The sequence below is a fragment of the Suricata suricatta genome, chromosome 7 (genome assembly GCF_006229205.1).
Source record: "Suricata suricatta isolate VVHF042 chromosome 7, meerkat_22Aug2017_6uvM2_HiC, whole genome shotgun sequence".
In the NCBI taxonomy this organism is placed as follows: domain Eukaryota; kingdom Metazoa; phylum Chordata; class Mammalia; order Carnivora; family Herpestidae; genus Suricata; species Suricata suricatta.
Window position 1 is genome coordinate 52,057,031 of NC_043706.1, and position 20,963 is coordinate 52,077,993.

General features: G+C 39.1%; 1 protein-coding gene and 1 long non-coding RNA gene across 9 annotated transcripts in view; one reads left to right on the top strand and one right to left on the bottom strand.

Annotated features, from left to right (window-relative positions):
• The window catches only part of LOC115296792, a 35,586-nt gene extending 21,260 nt beyond the window's left edge, over nucleotides 1-14,326 (top strand). For both annotated transcript variants that reach the window (XR_003911052.1, XR_003911051.1), the window contains exon 5: nucleotides 14,040-14,326. This is a non-coding gene — a long non-coding RNA (uncharacterized LOC115296792). The remainder of the gene's footprint in view (nucleotides 1-14,039) is intronic.
• Nucleotides 1-20,963, bottom strand: part of DST (dystonin) — a 489,005-nt gene that overhangs the window by 129,444 nt on the left and 338,598 nt on the right. For 4 of the 7 annotated variants that reach the window (XM_029945267.1, XM_029945266.1, XM_029945272.1 and 1 more), the window contains 9 exons: nucleotides 14,721-14,849; nucleotides 12,383-12,471; nucleotides 11,287-11,419; nucleotides 4,684-10,200; nucleotides 4,407-4,556; nucleotides 3,990-4,205; nucleotides 3,653-3,802; nucleotides 2,125-2,358; nucleotides 746-898 (listed from right to left, as the gene is read on the bottom strand). In XM_029945267.1, coding sequence (XP_029801127.1) covers nucleotides 746-898; nucleotides 2,125-2,358; nucleotides 3,653-3,802; nucleotides 3,990-4,205; nucleotides 4,407-4,556; nucleotides 4,684-10,200; nucleotides 11,287-11,419; nucleotides 12,383-12,471; nucleotides 14,721-14,849 — 6,771 coding nt within the window. The remainder of the gene's footprint in view (nucleotides 1-745; nucleotides 899-2,124; nucleotides 2,359-3,652; nucleotides 3,803-3,989; nucleotides 4,206-4,406; nucleotides 4,557-4,683; nucleotides 10,201-11,286; nucleotides 11,420-12,382; nucleotides 12,472-14,720; nucleotides 14,850-20,963) is intronic. The other 3 variants (XM_029945269.1, XM_029945271.1, XM_029945270.1) reach the window with 1 other exon arrangement.

Below are 20,963 nucleotides of genomic sequence, written 5' to 3' on the forward strand. Positions count from 1 at the left end.
CGCTGTGCTGACCACTGGGAGCCTAGAGCCTGCTTCGGATCCTGTGTGTATGTCTCTCTCTCCGCCCCTCCCCTGCTCACACTCTGTCTCTCTTTCCCTCCAAATAAATAAACATTAAAAAAAACCATTTAAGCCACTACTATGTGACATTAACTATGCTGGTCACTTAATTAAAACAAAATATTTACTTAACTCTTAAAATCAATTGTGACTGATGAAGAAACACAAGCTCAAACAGATTTGGCTATAAAGCTAACAGTGTGGAAGAGTCTGGGACTTGAACCAAGAGCTAACTAGTTACAATGAGAGTGTTCTTTCTCCTGATACCAAAATAAAGTATACCTTTACCTGTCATCATTGTTTGTTCGTTCAATGGAGAGGAATAAATTGTAGAGAAAGAGGAAAGGAAGAAGAAGGAGTTAGGAAAGAGAACAAGCCTAAATGAATGGCTATTTCACCTCACGTGCAAGTGAAGGAACTGGGCTTAAGTGGGCCCCGGTTTTAATTCATCACACAAGGTAATTCCATTAGCAGCCTCCTGTATGTCTCCTCCCCTCGTATCTCACCAAAACCAGTCAGGAAAATTACCTGGCGTTCTTGAAGCTGGAAATGTTAACTCTTAGTAGAGCTCAAGCCTGGGACCATCTAAGTATGTCTTGGCTCAGAAAAGCTAAAATGATTTGGTAATAAGAATAATCAAGCGTTAACACCAACACAGACCTGCTGATGCAAAACCAAACTTTACCTCCTGCTTGGACTGGTACTTCTTCAGCTCAACTGTGCCATCTCCAATCACAAAGGCTTCCTGGTGACCAATCAGGCGGTTTTCAGTTTGGGTGAGCAGATCGCATATCCCTTGGAGTTTCTCTTTGTACTCCTGCTGACGCTCTGCCACGATCTAAAACGGGGCAAAATCAAAGCATCTTAAATGTGTGGACCCGAACTCACTCTTGTGATTACTCCTAACTAGAACACATTTGGCAAGTTCTAATCACAAACTTAGAACATATCTAACAAGATTTTCTGAGTATGCTGTAAACATGATAGCAGTGGGGTAACAAATTGAGCAAGGTGACACAGAAAGTGGAAGCATGTCCCGCATACAAGGGAGGAGACCATGTGTGGATGAAACTGCTCAGAATACTGGCCATGCACATGTGTAAGAGATGGAACCTCTGACCGACAGGAAGAAACATTCCATTTTCTTAAGCTCTTGAAACCTGCGATACACACAATTAATTCTGCAAAAAGGATATCAAAACAGAAGTTAGTTGTGATTTGTCTGTGAACATATTTAATATGTATATATAGGTTATCATGCTAGAGACAACACCTAAGTGCTTCAAGAAGTAATAAAAGCATTGCATGCAATATTTTTACTTAATCACTATGCCTAATTCCATTCCCACCCCTTTGCTCATTATTGTTATTAGATGTAGCACTCCAATATAATTCACTAAATTAAGAGATTAATTTAGTAAGTCAACACTAATACTTGCATCTTTCATTTTCCTATTACTTATATATTAGTTATTCATCTTTGGGCACTGATCATGTTTCCTAGGAAACATGCCAGGCAAGTTCTAAGTATTTTATATTCATTCTTTTATCGATGCTCACAATCCTACTAGGTAAGCACTGTGGTTTTTTTCCAGTTTACCACTGAGAAAACAGTGGTTGAGCGGCTTGCCCTAGATCATGCACGTCTGAGTGCAGCCAGGACGCACTAGGCAGTCTGGCTCTGCAGCCCACACTCTGCACTGCTATCCCCAGGTGCCTCCCAGAAGAAAAAGGTACTTTGGCCTTCTTTATCCTTATATTCATCAATTTATTGAAATTTCTGAGTACATCCCTATTTCCTACTACTGAGGGGGGAAAAAGTCAAGACTCTATTTGAAAACTGTAGTTTCAGGGAGGCATAAAAAATGAAAATTAACGAACTATAGCATTATTATAGAAACCGGATTGTTGTATACTCTGGGATCTCTACATTATACCCTGTCCATTAACTGCCTTTCCAGAAAAATCTTCCCTATTATGCCATGATCCTTAGGTATCCTCATTACGGGTTTCACATGGAAGAACTAAAAACAAAGAATGCCAACTTGACAAAGAAAGGCAAACCTTCTGATCATCAAGATCTTGTTCTAGCTGTAACTTCGTCTCTAAACATTCCAGCTGGGTAGTTACTGACTCCTGTACATCAAGAAAACACTTCTGAGTTGTATTTAAGAGCCTCAGCAGTTGTCTGCTTTGGTTGGGAGACAGGTCTTGTGCATATTCCGAAATGAAGAACTGTACATCAAAAGCAGTGGTCTCCAGCTGCACTTTGGTAGGGCTAAGGTCTTTTAACACACTCTATGAACAAAACAATATAAGGTACAAAATGTGAGTTAAGCCATAATATAAAGTTTACATCAATAATATTTTAAAAATATGTTTCTTATATCAGGGACTGAAGGTTTTACTGACATCTGTCATGATTTGTTTAGTCAAAAGTCTATTCGTCACCTAGTAACAGACAGTAATGATAAAATTACTTCAAAACTATGGTAGTTAGTATTATATGGAAAAGACAATCCTTCTAAGAACACTTTACTCTGGCCTGCCACATCACATTTAAAATGTAACTCAACAAAAAACAGAGACCCAACTTACATACACTTGGCATGTGAAAGGGAGAAATCAACATTAAAATATTACTTGCTAATATTTACAATATTCATGTAATTATGTTTGCTCATAAACAAGCCAACAGGGAATCTGACACATAAATTCAATGGGCTAGAATTTCAGTTTTCTGACTCACTGGCCAGGAGCCTACGCATCATTCATGAGGCATGCTATTCAAATTAAGAACTTGAGTAGAAAAAAGCCATGACCAGTACATAAATACTACTTATACTATGATGTATTTATAAGAATAATTTAACTATTATGTATTTATATGACTAATAAATAAATAAATACAAATCTCAAGATGTCAGTGGTGGAAAGAGAGAGAGAAGGTAGTTGGGACAGCATCAGAAAGACATCCACAAAGTTGTGAATATTTATGGTGGAGTCTATAATCATAAATGTGTGTGACACAAACATCTCTTAGAGACAAAGAAAGTAAATAATCATTTCAGATGTAGCAGTTATGTGTCTTTTCTGCACATTTTTTATTTTATTTTTTAAGTTTTTCTTAATGTTTATTTAATTATTTTGAGAAAAAGAGAGAGACCCCCATGCAGGCTCCACACTGTCAGTGCAGAGCCCGACACAGGGCTCGAACTCACAAACTGTAAAATCATAATCTGAGCAGAAGTCCAGAGTTGGATGCTCAACTGACTGAGCCACCCAGGCACCCCCTACACATTTGTTATTTTAAATGTGGAGGTTTTTAAACAACCAAAATTTTTTTAAAAGGGGGTGCCTGGGTGGCTCAGTTAGTTGAGCATTTGACCTTGGCTCAGGTCATGATCTCACCGTTTGGGAGCCTGTGTCTGTCTCTGCTGACAGCTCAAAGCCTGGAGCCTGTTTCAGACCCTGTGTCTCCCTCTCTCTCTGACCTTCCCCTGCTCATGCTCTGCTTCTCTCTCAAAAATAAACATTAAAAAATATTTAATCTGTAGGTTTTTCAATGTATTTCATCTATTTTGATACTTGCCTTGAGAAACTCCAAATTTTTCTTCACATCTTCCATATTTTGAATGTTCACAATCTCAATATCCTTCACAGATTTTTTCTTCTCTGATATCCAATCTGAGAACGACTCAAGTTTCTGCAGAAATTCTTCATGGGAAACTGCTAGTTTAGACTAGAAAATAAAATCGTGTGTTCATTTCTGTCAATCCCCAAATTTTGAATTCCTACAAAAAATGGTTCTGTTTCAAGTGCTAACAGTATGAAAATGAAAGACTTCATCTTATGACTAAATTTTCAAACAATGAAAATTCTCTTTAAAACTCAAATTCTGACTTGGCATGAAATGTTTCAATGCCTACCATTTCAGAGTCAATTGCGAGTGTGACACGTTTCCTCCTTTCTGAAGACACACTGCTGAGGGAAGAGAAAGCAGTCTGCAGACTTTGGTGGCCCATGCTCAATTCCTCAAGCTGTTCTCTGGGGAAGTCACTGGCAAGAGACTTTAAAAACTCTTCTGCCAAATTCATGTCTTTTCTTAAAATAACAGCAATTGGAGCCAATCCCAATTCAAATGTCTGCAAAAAATATATATCCCAGAACTATTCAGTGAGAAACACAAATATAACAATTCTTGTAAATGTAATAGCACATTTATAATAGCATATATAGCATATTACATATTTAGAATATAATAAAGAAATAAAATAAGCACAATGCTTATTTTTTTCCAAATTAACACCAGCTATCATCCATCACAGGCAGCAGACAGTTCTTACCTCCAACTCTTTAAGTTGGTTCCTCAAAGCTTCCAGATTATTATCCAGAGACTCCTGGTTGTCTAAGGGGGGCTTCATATCTTGTAGTAAAGCCAAATACTCTTGCATTTTTGATGTGTGCTGTAAACACTGCTGTAACTCATTGGAAAACTAAACACAAATTTGGACATGTTAAATCAATAGCCTTTACGTAGTTTTTCAAAGCTAATAAAATGCATGGGATTATTCCCAAATGCTTTATGCAGCTACTGCCATTTGAAATGTAAAATCAACTTACTTGTTCCATTGAGCTATCTCCAGAAGTCATTCCTTTTGACCCTGAAATACTTTCCAGATGGTCTGGGATATCACTGCATAGCTCCCCCAGCTTCTCATCACTCGGCAATGCCGATGCACACACAGTCGGGTTTTCTAGTCCAGTATCTTTTAGGTTTTGTAAACTACAGGAACAGTGGTTTTCTTCTTTGCTTTTACAATCATCGAAAAAGTGTGACCTTTCAACCACCATCTCAGAAGCAGTGGATGACTTTTGATTCAGGTCTCTGACCTGTTCTACTTTCTCTGAATATGTGTCAGTGAGCAGCCTGTAGAAAATATTTTCAAGTTGCAATGGAAGTACTTGAGATGTAATAGCTCTATTCTCTAGCTCATACTCCATCTGGGTTAATTCTTTCATCAATTCAAATGCTCTGGTAATTTTCTGGCTATACTGATTCTGCTTAAGTATATTAAGGAGAAAATCAGACTTAAGATTGGTAATACAGAATGGATCATCTCTACTCTCTGTTTTTAGTTCTGGTGAGTTATTCATGGGGGAAACTCCAGAACAGTCACCAATTTTAGAGTCACTAGGCACATTAGATGCTTCTTTTGCCAACTGTGATGTGCTTACTCTTTTAATTAAGCTTTGAATTAAAATTTCAGTGTCTGCACAGACTGGAGATTCTCCAACCTCTAGAGGATTCATAGGACCTTCTTCCAATCTATTTTCTACATCTTCAACAAATACTTGAGATGACTCAGGAACGTGAACCTCCTTTTCTTGGAGTCCTAGAGACAAGGCTTGTTCTTTTTGCTGCTGCTGCTCAAGTATTTTCATCTTACTGTGAATTTCTGAAAATAATTTGTCTGTGCTTAAAGGGTTACTGGAGTTCTCATTTCTTATTACATTTCTGCACAGTTCTGGTGACTCAAAATCCATATTTCCCCCAAAGTCTTCCACATTTTTAAGAGGAAAGATTGAAAGTGTGCTTTCATTCCTTTCTGGTGTGAACTGACCAATTTCTGTTCCCTCTTCTGAGGCGCTTTCTTTAGTACAAAGATCATTCTGTTGGGTCATCTTATTTAGGGGTGAGACTTCCTGGCTAAGAGCTGTCTTCTCTTCCAGATTATTTATTACAAACTGTACGTCTTCTTTCATGGCAGGGGAAGCCATCAGAACACAGCCTGGGATATCTTCATTTGGTTTCAATACACCTTTTGCTTTTACATCTTTAGCACAATATTTTAAATAAGTGAACAGGTCAGACTCTTCCTCAGGCCCATCAGTGAATGAATCTTTCTCAGTATCTGTAGTCCCTTCAGATAATGGAATAGCTGAAGGAATGTCATCACTGATCACTTTGGAAATTGAGGAGTCAAATATTTCTTCAAGATTCTCAAACTGAACAGGACTTTTGCTAACCACTGTTTGTGGAATCTTTGGTTCATCTGTAAGAGTTACAGTTACTTTTTCCAGGTTTCCTTCAGGATTATGTTCTTCACTATCTGTGATTTGTGGAAATGGAAACTGATCATTAACTAAATCAGGATTCTTCCTTGTACTTTCACTAGGCAAAGGTCTGAGAGATCTACTCTCTTCTACTAGCCCTTCTCTAAGCGCGTTTCCTTTACCTGAGCACATTTTATGAACTGATGTTTCATCTTCTATTAGTACGCTGTTTGGGTCACCGTTCTTTGTAACCAGGCCTCTTTCAGGTACTTGATGATCTTTGGCAGTTACATAGGCTATGGATGGCAGATGGCTTTCCTCAGCAGGTTTTCCTATTAATTCAGGCGCAGAACAAATAGTTTTATCAAAAGGAGAGGAGACTTGAAGTGTCACATTCTCAAAATACTGATCTCCACCTTTCACAGAGTCAGTAGACTCTGGTCCTTGAATCAACTTAAACTTTAAATTCATGAGATCCTTATCTACTTCAGAAGTTGAACAGGTATTAGTATTATGTAAAACACCTACAGAGCCAAAGGTGTTTTCTAATTCAGTGTCTTTAGTGATAGGCAGAAATATATCCTTAAGAGCTATCTCATGATTCAACAGATCGTCTTTGTTTTTTCCAACAACCTCAGCTGTATATTCTGGAAGGTTGCTTCTTTCAGCAACTAAGCTATTTTTACTAATGGTTTCTAACTGTAAAACATTTACACGTTGCTGTTTTTCTAAAGAACTGTAGTTGTGCACTTTATCCAGGAGAACTACTTTATTAACACTTTGATCTTCGTGACCATTTTCCTTTTCACTTACTGTGGTGGCACACAGCTGGATATTTGTACCAGCAGCCTCATCTTGGCACAGGGGCTTTTCATTTTCACCTTCTACTCCTTCTTCATCATCACCATCACCATCATCATCATCATCATCATCAGAATCATCAGAATCCTCCTCCTCCTCCTGATCATTACTGCCACATACATAATACCCATAACTTTCTTCACTTTGCATAGATTCTAAATGCTCAGTATCAGATTTAAATTCTTGTCCAGCTCTATGTTCTTCTTGTCTCCTCCAACACCCAGTGTCATCAAATGTTAGAGAAGCACTGAAGCTCTCTTTGCCCTCTACGATTTCATAATCAGTCAATGAATCACATTCATTACCTTCAAGGCTATTTGTGCTTTCCCTTTCTGATATGGTCTCCGGCAACTGTCCACTGCCCTTGTCTGAGCCAGCTGAATCTGAGTATGTTCTTTCACCAGAATCGAATTCAGCTTTCTCAGTACCTATGAGAAAGTCCTGAAGAGACCGCATGTCCTCCCTCACACTTAAGCTATCAACCAGTGCTCCCCGAGTCACCACAGAATTTTCATTCTCTTTTGAAACATCATAAAAAACATCAGCAGGAGGAGCAGCCCCGTCATTTTCCTCTTGCAGTGTGGCATAGTCCTCAGGCTGTAGACAATCACAATCATCGCCTTCGAGAACCAGAGAATCATGGTCATCATCTTCAAACAAGGGGGTATCATAAAAATCATCATCACTATCGGTGTCTGTTTCCGTCACACTCTGCTGTTCATCCAGCAGTGACGTCTCATAGTCACTGGCGCTGACAGTTTCTCCAGGCAGGGATGTAGCACAGACATGAGGTGAGAAGGCATTATCAGTGTCACCCTGGGGAGTTGTGGCCCAGGAGTACCCTTCCCTTTGGGACTCATTTTTCCTGTTTTCAGGTTTCTGCTGAGAAGTGGCGTGGAATTCTTCATCTTCACTGTAAGTATCTGAATTAAATTTATCATTGTGAGATTGTCCCTGAGGATCACTGTCACCTATATTTAAAGGGTCTTGTTGAGAGTGTTCTCCCTGTAAACTGATATTGATAGCTGCAATTCCCAGAAACTGGTCTTGAAACGTTTCTCCCATTCTCTGACCTGATAACATGGTTTGATCCCTGAATGACAAAGTAGGGTCTTTACATTTATGTCCCTTGCTCTCTGTGGTATGTGAATCATTAAGACTTTCCTGATCATTCCTTAGTTTATCATGACTGAGCAAGGCACTCAGCCTGGGAGAATAGTCAAAGATGGTCAAATCCCTGTTTACATTATCTTCATTCTCTTTTTCACTCAAATCACTGATTCTACTAGTTTTTGATTTCATAACAAGATTTGTTATTGAATCGCTTGCAAAGTTTTGAGTATGTTTAGAATGGCTACATTCATCTGCATTTTCATTTATTCCAACTTGGCTTTGGTTTTCACAGTTTTTAAGTATGTTTTCAGAGTCTTGTCTAAGCATGCCAACTGCTACAAGTCCAGGCTGCGTTAAACATGATACAGAACTGGGAACATACACACTGGATGAATTCTTAACTTTATGATCAGTTGCTATTGTATTTGCCAGGTTTTCTGACTGATGAAATTCACTACTGGTCATGTTATTTCCCGTCTCATTACACGCTTCATTTGTGGCATTCTTTCTCTCTTCAGAGATTTCTTTACGCTTAGGTTCTTTGCAATAACATTTATCAAAACCAGTCGGTGAAGTTACACTGTCATCCCTTCCTCTACTTGGAGCATTATTCAGAAATACACCAGGGAGTCCTAAGACATCAAGACATTCTTTTGTGGGCGTGTCCTCACACTCTGCACTACAGCCCTCCAGCAGCATACCAACAGCCTCATTCAAGTCTCCATCGTATAGCAAAAGCCTCTGCCCTGTGTTTGCATCCATATAGCTATTTATCATCAAATAAGACAGGAATAATTTTTTAGTTTGTTCTGAGTTCTGAGTTGCCACTGGCTCTTCTCCATCAAAAACGTCCTCTTCTTGCCTGTAGTCACGGACAGTAGATGGTTGGAATTTACAAAAAGAGAGCCATCTTCTGGCATTTTTACATGCTTCCAAATCCCCCAAATCTGGCATTTTATCAGGCAGTATTATACTTTTTAAAATTGATGCTGTGTTATTATCTATAATTCCCAGCTGCTTAGCAACATCCAAACCAATGACTTGAGAAGTTTCTGGAATATAAAGAGCAGCTATTTTCTGCCTGCCATTGAGGATTTTGTATGCCAATTCATTTGTAATCAATTCTTGCTGCAAGGAAGAAGATGTAGGAAATATTTCACCAGAGTGAGGCCAGATGAGTCCCACATAGCCTCGCTGAGCCTCTAGTACCAAAAGAGCACTGCTCGAAGTTATTAGATCACACTGGACTGCTTCATCCACCGTTAAGCGTTTAGCAGGGTTTGACTGGATGATCCCACCTGTCTGAACCTGATATGTGAAAATACTGTTAGCCGTGTCTCTGTCAATCACACCTTCCATCAAAGCTTCTTCAACAGTCATTCTCTGACCAGAGTTGCAACTGATCAGACCTCCAGAAAGAAGTTGTGCACCTAATAACCTAAACATAGTTTCCCGGTCTATGAGACCTTCGTGAGCCGCCCTTAAAATGCTTATGCTTCTTCCACATTTCAATGTTATTCTACCTCCTTCTTGTGGTCTCACAGGTAGAAGCCGCATCCCAGTGTTTTCCTGTAAAATACTTCTTTGTATAATATCTTCTAAAGATACCTTCTCGGTGGTGCAGGGGTCAATAAGATCCTTACGCATATTTTGCCTCTCCAGGACTTTAGAAAATAAGGCTGAGGAAACCAAGTTCTGTTGGAAAGCCTTCTGTAGGGTCAGCTGTTCTCCGGTGGCTGGAATAACTAGAAAGCCTGTGGAAATTAGTATCTCAAGCACTCTGATGGCCATGGATTCTGATATCATGCCTTGAGCCAAAGCTTCCAGCACTGGAACTGTGGTAGATGACACAGTGGAAATGATCTCCTTTGCTTGATTTAGTTCTTTGAGTTGGCATAAAACCTGTTCATCAATAAGGCCATGACTTTCGGCATCTTGGAGGTCAAAACATTTTCTTAATTCTGGTGAAATCAGACCAGAAATTATTAGCTGTGTCTCAAGCAACCTGATTCCTGTGTCATAGTCAATAAGGCCTCTTAAAACCGCCTGAAAGACTGACAGGACTTCTCCGGTTGTCTCATCAATGGTGCCTGAAATCACTTTAGCCAGCTGAAAGGACAACACAAAATTCTCAGGTCAGTCTGTGACCCAAGGGTGGGCAGAATTTCATGAAACTTAGTTTGCATTTTTTTAGTAAATAATACACTTCAACATGAAAATCCTCTACTTACCAAGGCGCAGCAATGCTGTGAATGTTAGGCAGCTCAAATGCACAAGTGATCTATGTCAGTGATCTATTCAACAGCACAGGATGTGATAAAAGCTTTGAAAACAACATGCATCTGTGAATTGAAAACTTAATATTGTGTACATTAACAAGGTTAGTGAGGACACAACAGAGTAAATGATGATAGTGAGAAAACAGAACACATACCTAAGAAGGCAAATCATGCTCTCTGTCACTGGGTGAGATTAGTCGACTGACATGAAAGAGAGTTTCAAACCCCATGCTATTGATGTTTACAGCATACAGACCTTGCTCGCAGACAGTAAAAATGAACCAGAAAAGTTGTTACATATCCGCAAAATACACACGTAGTGTGTAAAGTATTCCAGGCCAGGGAGTGAGGAAATTGAATATAAAGCTAGCTTTTTTAATGCTGAATATTGTGTTGAAAATTGTGAATACGTATTGTCACATTTCAAAAGTTTAAGGGCAGGCCAAATTTTAAATGATTTCTGTTATATTGTAAAAACGTGCTAGGGCATCCTCACTACAGCAAATGGCCCAGGATTGCTCAAATAAGCCTCATGGTTATCTCTAAAAATCAAACAAGTTCATAACACTCCAATGTCATCTTTAGAGGTGACTCAAGGCTACTTTATCCATAGTAAAATACCTAATATAGCAGTAGAAGAATGGCTTTTAAAGAGAAGAGTTAGAAAAATGAATGATTCTTTTCTTTTACCATGCAAGGCAGAGATTAAGATGTCACAGAAACTGATGGCGGCAAGTGTAGGACTGGATTTAATACACAACACTGAAATCTCTAAATAGTTAGATAAACTCCATCTATGTTTTTTCCATATAAGCAAATTCAAGGTCATTTCCTCCTCAGTGACATATATGTCTACAACCATGCAGTAAAGCTAAGAATCTTGAAACAGCATCATGTTTTAAATAAATTATATTACCTTCTCCTCTACCTTTGTATCTATGGTTTGTGATTCTTGTAGTTGTTTCAGAGATTCACTGAAGAATGAATTATAACTTTCTTGAAGAGATTTCACTTGTTTTTCCAATTCATTTCTTTCTTCATCGGTCATTCTAAAATAACCAGGAGTATGAAGAGGAATGCAAAACTTCAAGTGATGAAGATGACATATTAGGCTCAAAGATTTTGCAAAGTAGAACACTTTTCTAAATAAGCACATGGTCATAAAATGAAATAAACTCTCAGATACAGATTGCTCAAGTCTCAGAATGACTGTGTGTGGAAATTGAGGATGGCGCTTACACATCCAGGATCCTCCTCTTGCCTGAGATACAGACTGGAGGAAAGGATATGAATTCACAGATCAGCACTTCTCGACATACACACATTTCTAAAACAACAATTACTGTTATCCGACAGAGGGAAAGACCCTCCTGTTAGTTCCAACATGGAAATGGGACAGAGAGATACCATTACTCAAGATGAAACTGGTTCAAGCTGAAGCATGAGTAAAGATAAAAAATTTACAAGGAGATTAACCTGATTCTCTAACATACAATACAAGTCATTGTGGAAAGATACTGGGATAGCCCCAAAAAGGATTTAAGAGAAGGGTAGATTTCTTCCCTGCCTGAGGCACTAGCTGAAACAGATGAAATGACTTGTTGGAAAAAGTAGAACCAAACTATGAGAAATCATGTTGCTGCAAGTCTCAGCAAAGAAAGTGAAAATATATTCACACATATTTTCCGAAAAGTAAAGTCACAGAGAATACTACTTAGAATTACTCTTGTCTTGGAACCTTTACTGCTCACTAACTACTGATCTTTAATCTCCCTGATTTTCTTTTCAGTAATATATGAGAATAGGTACATTTCAGGGTTTTGGTAAACACCAGAAGTGACTAAAAGTAACAATTAAATTGCTAAGTTTATAGTTGTATGTTATTATATTAGATGAATTTCTAATTTACTTCCATTTTTTAAAGCTCAATTAAAATTTACCAGTTTTTGCTTTGTTGAACATTAAGACCACTTCTCTCTTTTGACTAAAAGAACTAGTAAAAACCAACATACTTGTCTCCATGTTTTGCCAAAAACAGCTGCATGGTTTGTAGTGCTTCAGATAACTGTTCCTTCTTGGTTGATATTTCTTCACTGGAAATCTGCAAGGTTAGGAAAACATACTCAAACTCTCCCCTCATCAAGACAAGACAAGAGTAATTTTTAAAAATTAATCACATTTTAATTAAGATCCAAATGATGGGTCTACTTTCTGGGTGGCCCAAACCACTAACCAATCAGTGAAAATCAGTGTAACAGGCTTGAATAAGAAGAGTACTTTATTTAGAATGCCAATTAAGGAAAGTCTCTCTCTAACTGTAACGTCATTTTCACGGGGCAATACTACTACTACTACATTATAGGGTTCTCGCATTCATTACAACCTAAAGTGAATAAAGGTTGCCTTAACATCCCAGGTGGCCAAAGGATCTTCACTGGCCCAACGTCATCCTTGCATCAAAAAGATGCATGAATGCGAAACACTACTCCAAACAAGACTCTTCTTTTCCCCATGCTCCTGTATACCCTGCTCCTTTTGAAAAAATTATGGTGAAAGCATTCATCTGCAGACCAAGATTAAATATTTTTGATTTCTGAAATTTGCAACAGTCATCTGTGACAGAGGAATCAAATTTATCTGTTTGAAGAAAAGCAAGAGGTTGTAACATTTTCCCTCAGTCACACAGTGTATTACTTCTGAATACTTTATTTCAGAAATGAACAGCCATTCTTTTAAATGAGCAGAAATGATTGGAAATGATGGGCAAATGAAAAGTCTATTTTCTCCCAATGCACTCTATTCAGAACAGAGTCAACTGAAAGTCTATTTTTCATGATTACAGGTAATCACGAGGCCATAGTGATTTTTAATACACACATTTATTATCCACATCAAATTTCTTTAAATTTCACTTGACAGAGAGGGAATCTTTATTAGAGATGTATGATTTAGGGCATGATCTGCATTTAAAAGTATCTGTCTACTAGGTCTAGGTCTAAAACAAATTTAGTAAGGTTTGGGAAATTGAAAACTGCAGAATGAGAAAATACCAAGGTTTATCATCCATATTTCTCAAAAGAAGCTTGTTCTCCCAAGAAATCATTGTTAAGGTTTATTTTCATATTTTAGTTCTTCCCCTATCTGCTAGGAGGGAAAAGGAGGAGAAGATATTTTAAACTAAGAATTTATATAAAGTTGCTTTGAAGGTTTGGGGTTTCAAACACCAAATGTAATTGGTTGCCAACTTCTAATTTCTTCCACACTAGTATGAAATACAGTATGTAAGACTATGAGCTAATATGGCTTTATTTCGGTTGACTACTAATCCAACTATATACTTCAGTCTGTATACTTCTCTAAGGGGGAAACCCCAGGTAAGTTGTAACTGCCCTCATATCATAGACAAAATCAGACAAGACACTGAAGTTTTCTCCTATTGAATTATGTCAGTAATGTCTGTTTCAACTGATGACAAATGAACACTGAAACACTGATGCAAGGCTAGAAGAGGAAGCTAATGATAGCCCCATAATTTTCTAGGGTCAGGCAGTAAAAGGAGAACAAGTTGAGAAAAATGCCGCTTAACTTCATGGAAACTTTTTTTTACTTTGATCTTAGCCAAAAGGCTAAGAAGTGATGAAGTTGTTTTTTTTTTTTTTTTTAATACAGCCTCAATTCCAGTGCCAACACCAGCAGCATCAACACTGGACTTTAGCTATCGAAGCCCTGAGAGCCTCAAGTGGCACCATCCAATGGACATCACAGAGCACTACCGTCTCATGAGCTGCAGTTCTCCAACTAATGCCTAGCAGCTGGGGAACAGAACACAGCCCACATCCTCAGATTCTTTTAGGTACAAGAAAGAATCTAGAATTTCTGGTGATTGACTAGAGAACACTCCTTTGTAAAATACAAAGCACAACTAAATTAAATCCTCAAAAATGTTGCTACCTTAATTTGTATCTCTGTTGTTGCTGAACCTTTTTGTTGACCTTTGTAGAATGAGACCATATCTTTATGATAAGGAGTACAAGGATTTACTCTTGGCACAAAATAGGATGATTCTGCTCCTTAGCAACTCTCTTCACTATAACTGAGAGACAGATCTAACCATTAGGAGAAGCACTAATAGTAAGACATAGTTCAAGCTTTGGAATCAGAGACATCTCTTCTGCTACATACTGTGATTCCTTGGGCAAGTTACTTAACCTCTCTGGCCCTCATTATAATTGCCTATAAAAATGGGGAAAATTAAGGTGAACAACTAAAGTACTTTTTTTAGGTTGGCCACGTCAACTCAGTAAATTCTACTCACTATTATTATTATTAAACCAGAACCTCAGTGAATACCTTTTGCTTAGAGAAGGGAGATTTTCCAGCCTTCTCATCATCTCTCAATGTCTTGGTGATATTTGATACCCATTTCTGTAATTCTTTGGCTTTCTCAACATGCTCTTTCTTTTCTTCTTCGAGTGACTTCTGACAAGTGTGAGTAGTTAAAAAAAAAGAAAGATATATTCCAATAAATGATTGAGCTATGAAACTCCCCTCTCCACAGAAAACAAGAATGTAGAAATATTTTTTCATCACACACAGGTTACGGAGTATTTTATTCATTCACTTAACCCTGTTTTATCACATCACATAACAGATGTACTTCCAAAATGTTTATGGTAGCAAAGGAAGCTGTGACATTCTATAATCATCAGTCTAAACTCCCAGCTGGTCTATCAATGACAAATAAACTTGATTTTATTCATGAAGCACTAGAAGATCTTTGAATTGCTGCTGCCTTTGCATTAGCATTACAATCATAATTGTCTTGACAGAAAAGTATGAAATAACTGAAACCTGAGAAAGGCATGAATGTGTACATACATATGAAAAATACACGGAATGAACAAAAATCTTTCCCCTTCTTTCAACACACAATAATGCCGCTTTTAATTAGAGTCCACCTGGAAATGGGAGATTGTCATAAACATTTAGTATGTAAAGAAAGTTACAATGTATAGAAAAATTAAAAACGGTTTCACTTTGCAAGGCCCTCTGAAATACTATATCCTCAGGGATGTGGGAACAAATTTACAACTCTTTGATGCCATGGTGCTTTCTGAGGTGCTCTTTCAATGAGTGTAATGACCATTTAATAAATGGGAGCCTTAATCTCAGGCTAGATCTATTCAGTGATGAGGAATAGAGGCTATGAACTTGCTGGAGTTCATCAAGTTTACCCCATATTCTAGATAAAATACCTTTTTTGGGAGGCAGGGGTAAGGCAAGATTTTTAAAAAAAATCTAACCTAAAAGCTAAAGGAAATCATTTTGAAGGAGAGTAAATTTTTGTGACTTTCAATTTAAAGATTATTCTCTCTTCTGAACAGTCAGCTATTTCCATCCCTCAAGAAATAAACATGCTTTGAATATGTGACATAGTTGCTATTTAACTGCTATTTAACTGATACCAGTTAAATAAATAAATAACATGCTGTCTATTTGACTGATACCAGTTAAATAAATGGTATCTCTGGACAGCATCACCCCTGTGCACAGTTATTTAAATGTGCTATTACGAAGAATAGTAAAGGCTAGAAATTCCTGTCATCAAAGGTTCAGATACTTCTAAGAGTTTAAGTCCTGTGTGGAAATCAAAATCAGCTTTTTCTAAAGCTTCTTTGTATGTCAACTTTCTTTTTGTTTGAGGGCATATTATATTTCTGACATGGGACTTTTGATCTTTGAGTTTCGTAGCAATGAAAACATCTATGATACCAACTTGCAGAGCCTCTTCTAGGGACAGCCGGGAATGAACCTGGGGCTCGATCAGCCCCCCGGTCAAGTACTGGAATTCCAAACATCTGATTCCCATTTCCTTACTTATGATATTTGCATTCACAGCCTCCACCACTGACATCACTTTGTTAGTGACGGGGTGGCTGATCCCTGTGATTACTAAGTCACACTGTCGCAGCTGCTGGGCAAACCCCTCATCAACAAGGCCTCTGTGCAAAGCTTCTGCCACGCGGTACTTTTTGCCAGTGAGAGGATCAATTATGCCCCCTGTACTGACTTGGGCTTCAAGGCATCTGAGGGCAGTAATCCGGTCAATCAAATTTCTGCGGGAGGCCTTTAGGACAGAGATCCTTTCCCCACTGGTGGTCAGCCAGTACCCCGCAATAGGACTGTGCAAATCCTTCTTGGGAACCAGTCGGCTCAGCAAGGAATCGGCAAGTTCTGTAAGTGTGATGAGCCCTTCCTGGTACTTTTTGACCAAGGCTTGGTCAACTGTTCCCTGCTCGATAGCCTCGTCGATATTGAACTGCAATCCTGTTTTAGTATCAGTCAGCATGTGAGAAGGACGCCCATAAGATTCAAAAAACGTGGCTTCCTTCCACTGATACTGCTGGCCTGAGAGCTCAAGATACGTACTTCTGTCAATGAGGTTTCTCTGGAAAGCCTCGTGTGCCGTCAGCTCTGCTCCTGTTTTAGTATCTACTACAGAAATCCTGTGGGTCTTCCCTACATTGAGATTGGAGATGTTCCTCTCCCCAAATGGAAACAGAAAGCACTGGCAATCTACATCAAACACACACATCCGCAGTAGTTCTGAGTAATAGAGAGCTTGCTTGTTATTGGGATTAGGAAAAACTCTCGTGTTGCTAGATGGCTCATGTAAGAACTGCAGTATGGCATTATTTAATAAGCCCTGCTGCACGGCAACTTCTGGAGGAACGCGGATGCCTCGCACAGGGTCAATGACGCCCCCACTGGCAATCTGGGCCTCCAATATATGTTTACCTTTTTGTCTGTCAAGCATTCTATTTTCCATAGCTTGGAACACTGACAATGTCTTAGAAGAATATGAATACCCCAGGGCTGCCTTCTCTGCCTCAAGGAGTCTAATTTTGAATTCGGGGTCAATAACTCCTTCAAGGATCGCATCTTCAACAGAGTACGTCTGACCTGAAATGGGATCAATTATAAAACCTGTTGCGGCCTGTGCTTCTAAAAATGCTACAGCTATCATTTTGTCTATTATGATTTTCTTGGCTGCCGAGGCAAACGAAATCTTTTCTTTTGTGGATTCTAGATAAAGCCCTGCAATTGAGGTGGCTCTCGTCAAAAACTTGCTAAGAGTTTTCTGAACTTCGCCAACAGTCTTGAGACCAAGTCGCAGCTGCTCTACTGTTTTCACGTCCAGAAGCTTAGCTTCAACCAACTGCCTGGCAGTCACGGTGCGCCGGAGACCTTGGAATTTAAACTCATCGTCCCTAACTGAACATGTGTAATCGCCATCCAAATTCTGGGAGGTCTCTCGTTCTGAGCCTTTCTTAATAAAATCTCTCTGGAGTCCACCGGATGCTCTGCACCCTTCCAGCATCCATTCTTCAGCACTGGGACCTGGGTTCTTTTCTTGTTTTAATGTGGTGACTTCTGTGTGCATATCACACTGCTTGCTCTTAGCTATCTGTAACAGGAATTCAGGAGATGTTAAAAGCCATCTAAAGAACGTAAGGTCACTTTACCCATCCTTATTCCAAACAAACTTCCTACAATAACAAAAATAAGTAAAGAGAAGAAAATTTTCAAAACAATGAGGGTTCAGGGACAAGTAATATTAGTTTGAGAGTATGAGGTTTACTTGGATGACAAGATATTAAAATGGTATGTTTAGGGACACCTGGCTGGCTTAGTCAGTAGAGTGTGTGACTCTTGATTATGGGATTTTAAGTTTGAGACCCATATTGGGTACAGAGATTAGTTAAAAATAAAAATATTAAGGAAATTGTCTCCAGAAACAGAGATTAAAGTGAACTACTTGGTTTTTCAAGCTTAAAAAAAATTGGGGGGTGGGGGGCATCTGGGTGACTCAGTCGGTTAAAGCATCCAACTCTTGGTTTTGGATCATGACCTCATGGTTCTTAATACTGAGCCCTAAGTTGGGCTCTGTGCTGATAGCGTGAAGTGCACTTGAGATTCTCTCTCTCCCTCTCTCTCTGCCCATCCCCTGTTCATGAACATGTGTGCTTGGTCTCTGTCTCTCAAAATAAACATTAAAAAAAATGTTCATCAGAATCTAATACCATAGGTGTCATAATATAACTATTACATGTGTGTATTTGATCTCATTTAAAACTTAAAGAATGATAATTTGTACTAAAGATTCAAGTCAATCACTAGAAAATGATAGCATTATTTTCTGCCAGAACTACAAAAAGCCTATCTCACTCAATGATATTAAAAAATTTAGTCTAGCAGAGAAAGGAAACAAGAGAAGAAACTTGATATGGGGTAGCTGATAAGCTCTCAGAGTCCAGAGTATACCTCCAAAGGAGCCAAAAGCTTCGCCAGGTCCACTTCACATTTGTCATCCTGATACCTAACTGGTGGCCTGGAATTGTACAGAGTTTGATCTCTTATCTTCTCAATTTCTGATAGTTTTGTAATAGGGTTTGCTTCATCAAAAGTTATCTGTAATTCAGTGCTTGTCTGAGAAAAATACTCAGAGTAACACTGCTGGCTTTTCTCTTTCTCAAGCGGAGCCCCTGACGGCCAGAACTGGACTTCCTTTGGTATTTGCTCGACAACCCGATGTTGCCATTTTTCTTCTGACTGCTGTGATTCTTGCGTCCTTCTCGGCAGAGGAGATCTGGTCGCCGAGCGAAGCTGCCCTGGGTTCCTGGAGGACAAGTCTCCAGTGTGCTGACATTCTTGTACCGCCATCTCAAAATCCGGTTTGAAGGTACGGTCTTTGGCTGGGTTCTTTTTTCGGATTTCACACTGGAGCAAAACTAACTGATGCTCATGTTCCTTTATCTGTTGATCCATCTTTTGCTTCAGGCGTTCAACTTCACGCTTCTGGGCTACCAGCTCATCTTCAAGTTTCCGACACGTCTGGTAGTGATTTGCTTCCACATTCTGCCCTCGTTGCATTTGCTCACGATATTGCTGAAGCTGTCTTTCAAGTTCTATAATATTTGTCTCACACAGCTTAGCATTCTCTTGAGCCCTGCAGTTTTCTCGCTGAAGAGACACAAAGTCAAGCTGGATGCCCGAGATATCATTTTCGGTGATAACTTTGGAGTCCATTAACTTTTCCATCTTCTTCCGGAACTCCTCTGCCGAGCGTTTGAACTTGTCAGATTCCTCCTGAAACAGAAGCATCTTTCTGTGGGTCATCTGCTCCTCGATGGTCTTTAAGTGCAGTTCGTCTTGTACCTTTTTCAACCTGTTGTTTAACTCCTGCACCTGAGCCTGCTGCAGCTGTGCCCTCTGCTCCCCTCGCCGCTTCTCCTCTTGGGAAGCAGTCAGCTCTGCACTCAGGTTTCTAACCTCCTTCTCAGTATTCTGGATGATAATGTTCTGCTGGTCACACTTCTGCTTAAACTCACTGACTAAATTTTGACTTTTGGCCAGGTCGTCTTCGAGGCATTTAATTTTTCTATGGAAATCCTGTTCTGTTTTTGTCTGCTTATGCAAGTGCTCGTTTGTGTTGCGTAGCTGATCTTTAAAACCATCCGCCTGAATTTTTAGGGCCTCACATCTTTGCTGGATAGCTTGTTTCTCTAAAACCACGTTCGCCGATTCAGCCTGAATTCTCTGCATCATTAACTTGGTTTCGTTATTCTGCCTGGTGAGCTCATCGACCTTTTGTTTTAGCATTTCTGCACATTCATTACTTTTCTTCAATTCTTCATTAAGCTTCTGGATTTTATCATTATTTTCTTTCTCAGCTTGAATGTTTTGAAGCAACTGTGCATGGCTCTTCTCAAACTGTTCTTTTAGATGATCTGACTTTCTCTGGCAGAATCGTACTCTTTCATTAGAGGATTCCTTCTCAGCCTGAAAAGAATTCACTTGTGAATTTAAATGCTGAATATCTCTCTCGGCTATAGCACGGGCCCTAGTGATCCTGTCTACTTCCCTTTGCAGTTTCCCTTTTTCCTGCTGAAGAGATTCTAATTCCAGTTCATAATTGTGCTTGATTTTCTTAAGATCATTAGCCTCTTGCATGACTTCTTCTGCTTTGTCTGTGGTTTGGTTCAACTGCCTGCTCAGTTCTCTGAGCTGCTGAGAATACCCTTCCTCCACCTGATCCTTCCTTTCCAACTCTAACTTAAGGCACTTGAGCGTATTATTTGTTTCAACCAGTTTTTCTTTTAGCAAACGAGCCTTTTCCTCAGAGGAAGTTTTTTCAAGCTGAAGGGCATTAAGTTCATACTTCAGCTCTCTCATGTCTTTTTCAGCCTTTCTATTGGCGACAGTCAACTCATCCACCTGCTGTTTGAGTTCTTCTGTTTTCTGTCTGTCTGTTGTCCCCCTGTAGGGCGCAGCCTGTGCAACCGCACTGGCAGGCGACGTACTTTCTCTACATGAATACTGAATTTCAGTTATCTTTCTTCTCGCTTCCAGCTCAATTTTCTGCTTTTCTTTCAACTGTTCCTCTGCTATCTGCTTTTGAAATATTAGGTCTTTTTCCATCTGCTTTATCAGCTTCAAGAGTTCTTCCTCATTGTCTCTCTTTTTTCTCAATTCTTCCATCAACTTATTTTTTTGTTGTTCCAGGTCATTGAGACTTGAATCTTTTCTTTT